The sequence below is a fragment of the Mesoplodon bidens genome, assembly GCF_964165515.1.
Source record: "Mesoplodon bidens genome assembly, chromosome: 9".
NCBI classification, from domain to species: Eukaryota; Metazoa; Chordata; class Mammalia; order Artiodactyla; family Ziphiidae; genus Mesoplodon; species Mesoplodon bidens.
In genome coordinates, this window is record NC_138166.1 from 73820199 (window position 1) to 73827487 (window position 7289).

At 37.8% G+C, this 7289-nt stretch overlaps 1 protein-coding gene across 2 annotated transcripts in view; it reads left to right on the plus strand.

Annotated features, from left to right (window-relative positions):
- MET (MET proto-oncogene, receptor tyrosine kinase) overlaps window positions 1-7080 on the plus strand; it is a 129051-nt gene extending 121971 nt beyond the window's left edge. For both annotated transcript variants that reach the window (XM_081244452.1, XM_081244453.1), the window contains 2 exons: window positions 4600-4736; window positions 4842-7080. In XM_081244452.1, coding sequence (XP_081100578.1) covers window positions 4600-4736; window positions 4842-5052 — 348 coding nt within the window. In that variant the 3' untranslated portion in view covers window positions 5053-7080. The remainder of the gene's footprint in view (window positions 1-4599; window positions 4737-4841) is intronic.
- The last annotated feature ends 209 nt before the right edge of the window (window positions 7081-7289 follow it).

Here is a 7289-nt window from a genome sequence, read left to right on the forward strand (position 1 = left end):
GTGCAATATACCAATTCTTCACCCTTTTTATTGTGCAGTTCTTTAAGTTTTAAAGATTGCATACAGTTGTATATTCACCACCACCACAACCAGGATATGAAACAGTTTCATCATCCCAGAAAATTTCCTGTGCTTCTTTGTATATTCAACCCCTGCCCTAATGCTAAGACCTGGAAACCACCGGTCTGTTTTCTGTCTCTATAGTTTTACCTCTTCTAGAATGTCATATAAATGGAATCATACAGTAAATATGAGTCTGTCTCCTTCACGTAGCATAATGCATTTGAGAGGTATCAGTAGTATCAATGCATCAGTAGTTATTCCTTTTTTTATTGTGGCAAAAACATAAAATTGACCATCTTAACCATTTTTAAGGTACAGTACAGTAGTGTTAACTATATGCATATTGCTGTGCAACTGATCTCTAGAACTTCATCTTGCAAAACTGAAACTCTGTATCCACTGAACAACTCCCCATTTCCCCCTCCCCCCAGACTCTCTGGCAACCACCATTCTACTTTCTGTTTCTAACAGTTTGACTACTTTAGATACCTCATTATAAGTGAAATCATATAGTGTTTGTATTTTTTTAACTGGTTTATTTCACTTAGTATAACGTCCTCAAGCTTCATCCATGTTGTAGCATATGACAGGATTTCCTTTTTTAAGACTAAATAATACTCCATTGTATGTATATACCACATTTTCTTCATCCATTTATCTGTCAATGGACATTTGGATTGCTTCTATCTCTTGGCTACTATGAATAATGTTGCTATGAACATGGGTGTGCAGATATGTTTTCTAGATACTGATTTAATTTCCTCTGAATATATATACCCAGAAGTAGGCTTGCTGGATCATATGGTAATTTTATTTTTAATTTTTTGAATACTCTTTTCCATAGCAGAATAATTCACTCCTTTTTATTCCTAAGTAGTATTCCACTGTGCAGATGTCCCACATTGTGTTTATCCATTCACTGCTTGAAGGACATTTGAGTTCTTTCCTGTTTTAGGCAATTGCTTATACGTAATTATAACTGCTGTAACATTTACTTAAAGGTTTTCATATGAACATAATTTTTATTTCTTTTGAGTAGATATCTAGAAGTAAGATTACTGGGTTGTAAGTTAAGTGTATGTTTAACTTTATGAGAAGCTGCCAACTGTTCCACAGTGCCAGTGTCATTTTATACCCCTAACAATAATATATAAGAGTTCTAGTTGTTCGGCATCCTCACCAGCATTTGCCATTTTCAGTTTGTGGGATTTTAGCCATTCTAATAGATTGTAGTAGTGTCTAATTTTCTTTTTAATCTGTATTTCCCAAATAATTAATGATGTTAAACATCTCTTCATGTGCTTATTTGCCATCCTTCTTCTACCTTTTGTGAGACGTCTACTCAAGTCTTTTCCCCATTTTTTAAGTTTCAGAATTTATTTTCTGGTGTTTTTTAAATTGGGTTGTTTGTTATTTTACTGTTGAGTTGAGAGTTCTTTATATATTCTGGATACAGGTACATGTTATCAGATATGTGTTTTTACCAATATATTTTTCTAGTCTTTGGCTTGCCTTTTCATTTTTTTAATGGTATCTTTCAAAGAGCAGAAGTTTTAAATTTTATTGAAAATGTTATCAATTTACCAGTTGTTAAATTTTATCAATTTATCCATTTTTTTAAATCAATTATGCTTTTTTATAAATTGTGTTGTATCTCAATTTACCTACTCTCGAATGCTCAAATTTGGCTGTGTCTATTCCTTGATTGCCTCGGCAGTGTGCCTTTCTATCACTTTTTACAGCTTATAACAATCTCTCACCTCTAATAACTGCTTTGAGCATCACCTTTGATAAAGTGAGGCAGAGATTCTTCAGGTGAGCTCACTGCTGGTGCTCAGATATTCAGAAAGACTTGACCATTCACACAATAAGCAAGAATGGCAGCGTTCTCCTGTCTTGAAGCTTAAACTGACTTGTTTCCATCATTCTTTTTTTTTCCTCTTTTTTGATTAATTTTTATTGGAGTATAGTCGCTTTACAGTGTTGTGTCCTTCTTTCTCAACGCACAGGTATTGTACACCACCCCCTCCCTTTGTCTCTCTCTCCCCCTCCCTCTCCCAGCCCCCATCAGCCTCTCTCTTCTTGGTCAGCATCATTCTCCTCCTTCACTGCCCCTCCCCCACACCAGCCTGGCGGTCCAAGCTGTTATGGGGAGTTTGGAATGCGGACTGTTCATGGAAACTGCCTCCCTCTCACCTCTTCTGTCCCATGATTCCTGCAACACTCCTCTGATACCCAGTTATTGTTCAAGCCCTATCATTCCTTATAAACTGATCCAACTCTTTCCCCTTTTTTGCAAATTTGCCTCCAGGCATCCTATAGCTTAGGCTGTTGGCTAGGGAAACCTGATCACACACAAGTTATCAGCCTCTCAGAACTTTGGTTTCTTCATCCTTAAAACATCTACAAAACTGATTGCATTACAGGGTTGTTATAAAGATTAAATAAGACAGTCTTTTTTTTAAAAGGGCATGACACCCACCCATGCCAGCCTCATTCGATGACACGTACTCTTTCCCACCACTCTAATTCAGGAGTTCAGTCTCATAAGGTTCTGTGTTGCCAGTAAACAGTAGCAGCCCTCACCTACTCCTGTTCAGAAACCTCCTAACTGGTCTCCATGTTGTGGATGGGCTTCCCCTATTTGTCTAAAGCAGAGTGTTTACAGATGCAATCTCCTGGAGCTCGACCCCAGTCACATCCCATCGATTTCAGTTTAACCCAGGTTCAACATTCAAAAACATGGTCCCCTTTCAACCTTATCTATCCGTCGTCCCTTCATCTACTCCACACATCAAGCAGAGTGACCTGTTGTCCTTATGGTTCAAAAAAATACATGAGTACTCTTATCCCTGGGCCCAGTCCCTCCATCCAGAACACTCTGCACTTACAATACACGTATCTATTTAACATATTCTCCCTGTTCCTCAAGACGCGCTATACTGTCACTTTCTTCCTAAAGCCTTTCTCAGTACCCCACTATTATCCCTTTGCCTTTTCACAACATTTGTACCTCTTTTCTTTAATTGCTGTGTATCACAGTTATTAGATCTTATTGTTCTATGTGACAGTTAATTGCATAATACTCTTAACCCTGTTAAATCAGCCTTGGGGCCTATCCAGTAACTTGAACAGTGACCTACTTGTGCATCATCAAGGGTCAGTAGATACTTGTTAGATTGATTTAAATTCTAATGCAAATTCTGGAACTTGAAGTTTAACACAGTGAAGTTGTCAGAGGTGACTCATAAGATTTTTAGGCATTGAAAACTTTGACTTTGAAGGGCAAAGTTATCTAGTGCCCACCTGGGAAGGAGTTTGTTTTCTCTATTTGGATCAAGGAAGTCAGTGACCTTAAAGGGTTCTCGCACTCGGACAAAGGGAAAAAGTCATAATGGAGATTTGTATCGGCAACCACAGTGTCTACCTGGTTTCTTTCTTTCAGAAACACAAGCTTCATTCTCCTTCTTGCTGAGTATTACGAGCTACACTTGCTTCTCAATGTTATGTTTTCCGGCTCTGCATGTCTGATCTGTATTCTCTTTGCCCTCCTAGCTTCTTTTTTCTCAGTGCCTCATTCCTGCCCCCATGTGCTTCTTGGTCTGTGAGTGTCCTGGAAGTGTTGCTAGGGGAGAACTGATTTCCTTGGTCCTCGGTGACCCACACATGCTGACTTACTCTCATTGTGTCATTCTCACCTTGGCACATGTCCAGGGCGAGATAATATGTATGACCTGATCTATTCCAAGGAGAGTGCTCTAAATCAAGAAATTGCATACTTAGTGAAGTTTAGTAGACAAAGCAAGACCTAAGAGTCAAGAACTCTTAAATGTTTATCCCTGTGTGAATTCAGATTTATTGGGGAATCTTTAGCAAATCAGTCAACCTCTCTGTGGCCTTGTGATCATCCTGTAAAGTACTGTTACAGCTGTTTTATATTAATTTCCTCCTTTAACATTTTCAAAATATATTTTATTGAAATTCATTTTCAGTTGAGAGCCTTGATGCCTAGCAGTTTTATTACTTCTGATTTTTAATATGGATTTTTGCTTTTACTGACTTAGACCTTCTCTTTTAGCATTAACTTTTAGATATCGTTACATTTCTTAAGGAGTATTTACATTCACTTGGAAATCCCACACATTTAAATTTTGGAAGCCTTGTCTTTTCTTTTCTACTAAGAATCTAAAATTGTAGTGAAGCTATTGTAAAAAAGAAGGATAGAAACGTTTTAATGCTTTGACCCTGTAAGAGAGAACTTGGAAAATGCACTCTACAAACTACTGATGAAATGTTAATCATCATGTGGACTTTGAAAACTTTACATTTACTTGTAATCTAAACTTTATCCAATTCTGGTTTAAACGAGTCATAATTATGTAGCTTACTGATTGCCTTTAAGGAAGATTTTGCCCAAAACAGCAATAGTATTGAATACACTAAACCAAGTTTAGTTATGAAAACCTGCTGATCACCTTTCATATTTGTGTGGTCACCCTTCCCTCACCTGGATTCTCCCTTCCCTTGTTTGACCAGTGGTCCTTTGGCGTGCTCCTCTGGGAACTGATGACAAGAGGAGCACCACCTTATCCTGATGTCAACACCTTTGATATAACAGTATATTTGTTGCAAGGCAGAAGGCTCCTACAACCTGAATACTGCCCAGATCCCTTGTAAGTAAGAATTCCAACAGGATCTTCTGTAGCTCTTATGTTCTTTACTTTTACAGAAATACTTGCCTTCAGAGTCCTCACAGCATTGTTTCCTTTCTGAAACAGGTATGAAGTGATGCTGAAATGCTGGCACCCTAAAGCCGAACTGCGCCCATCCTTTTCTGAACTGGTCTCCAGGATATCAGCGATATTCTCTACTTTCATTGGGGAGCACTATGTCCATGTGAACGCTACATACGTGAATGTCAAATGTGTCGCTCCATATCCTTCTCTGTTGTCATCACAAGATAATGTTGATGGCGAGGGGGATACATGATGGATGGAGGCACCTGTACCACCAGCCCCCTTCTGAGAAGCATTACTGAACTGTCCAAACAACAGTCCACACTTTGTCCAATATTTTTTTCACTGCCTGGCCACTGAAAGGCCACCAGGTATTATTTGCTTTTGCCAAAATTGCACTATTATAGGACCTTATATTGTTATTTAAAATGACTGGATTCTACAGACTTTCTCATCTGACAAATCATTGGAGCCAGAAGCTTGGTCCCACAGGCCAGTGACCAACAGCAGTCCTGCAACTGTGATGACTCTCCTGTCACATTCAGGCCAAAACCTGAATGCTGGGTTGAAATTTTTAAAAATCAGGATCCCACCTGATTTCATATGGGGAACTGAAGCAATGCATTTTGAGGGCTTCTTGATCACAGAAAATTCAAAAGAAGTGGTAATGTCCAGGACAGACATAGCAGCCCTGGGGCCAGGCCACTCATTTAGAATTAAAGTGTTTCAAATAACTTTTATGTGTTGTATGAACAACACCTTTTTTTATTACTGGTGTTGTCATTTACCCATTAGGTAAACATTCCCTTTTAAATTTTTGTCTACACATTCCTTTTATTGGAGAACTATCCATAGACAACACGGTCAACATTTCAAAACAACAGGACATGAAATGTGTTTATAAATTAGTAGGAATATTTACATATGTACATAGACAACGTTAAGGTTTTCATAAAATAGCTTAGTCACAGTGAAATATTTGTCATTTAAAAATCAACTGTTTGAGAATGATACCTTTCTGATCTGGATGTGGACATTTAGAAGAGTTTTGTCTGTTTTTTGGGTTTTTTTTAATGATGTCTCTGAAAATGAAACAAGTAATTTGTGATGATAAATGTTTTTAAAGGTAACTCAGCATGTTTTTAAAGCAAAATACATCTGACTAAAACTTTATTGGTTCCAATCATGGCTCATAAGTAGAGCCGAGAAAGAATCGATGGACTGGAAATATTAGCCTCTTTCTCAGGTGGCAGCCTTCCACCCCCCAAACAATTGGAGACAATAAAATCAGGAGGAGTCCAGTTTTGCATTAGGACATGTTTTGTGTTAAGCAAAACACATTTTAGGGGAAAGAAAAAAAGGCAATTGAAAGTTCTGGCCATTTCACCTGGATGAACAGTTACTCTGGTCAGGACTTTTGTGATGTTTTGTTCTGTGGGATTTTGTGCTTACTACTGTATAATGCATGTGGCACAGTATACTCTAACTGGTTTTGTTGATGTAAACATTTAAAGTATTATATTTTTATAAAAAGGTTTATTTTTAATGATGTAAAAAAACTTTTGTTAGGCCACAAAAATACTGCACTGTGAACATTTCAGAAAAGGTATGTCGGACTTGGATTAATAACAGCATGGTTTTAAATGGCTGTAAATAGTGATAAGGAAATGTACTGACTGCCAGTACACCCCACCCTCATTACATCATCAGGACTTGAAGCCAAGGGTTAACACAGCAAGCTATAAAGCGTGTGTTATGCTAAAACCCAATAGTAGAGTTGGGCTCTTGTTGCGAGAGAGAGTGATTACAACCAAAAGCTCTTTGACAATGGTGGAACTTACCAGAAGACACAAGGAGTTGTACTGCAGAGATACTCCAATTCAAATATTACTATTTCAGAAGTGTAAAAAGTAATACTGATTCAAAGAATATTGTAAATGATGGATGAGGAAGAAAAAATCCACTCTGCAGAAAGAAATAACTGTCTCCACCGATGTCAAGAGAATGAATACATCGAGAATAGCGCTTATGTAATCAACCCGTCAACAAGACTGCACACCTGTATATATGCTTGAGAAAGCTACAATGTGAAAATCATGTTTGCTATTTATAAACGTGTCCTTAGGTTAATGTGTCTGGACAGATTGTGGGAGTTAAGTGATTCTTCAAAGAATTAGATACTTGTCACTGCCTATACCTGCAGTTGAGCTGAATGGTACTTTGTATGTTAATAGTTGTTGTTCTGATAAATCGTACAATTAAAGTGATGTATCATCTTGTATACTGATGATTGGTTTTTGCTAGTCATGCCTGATTACCTACTCCATTTACATAATGACAGAGGAAGCCTAAGATTGATTTCACCTGACTATACCAACTCATCCATTTATGAGAGTGTTAGTCAAGTTAATGCATAGACATCTAAAATAATTTGCATCCTTGAATCTCAGGAAGTCTGTCTCTCTAAGCGTGGTTTCCCCTGGGCTGCTG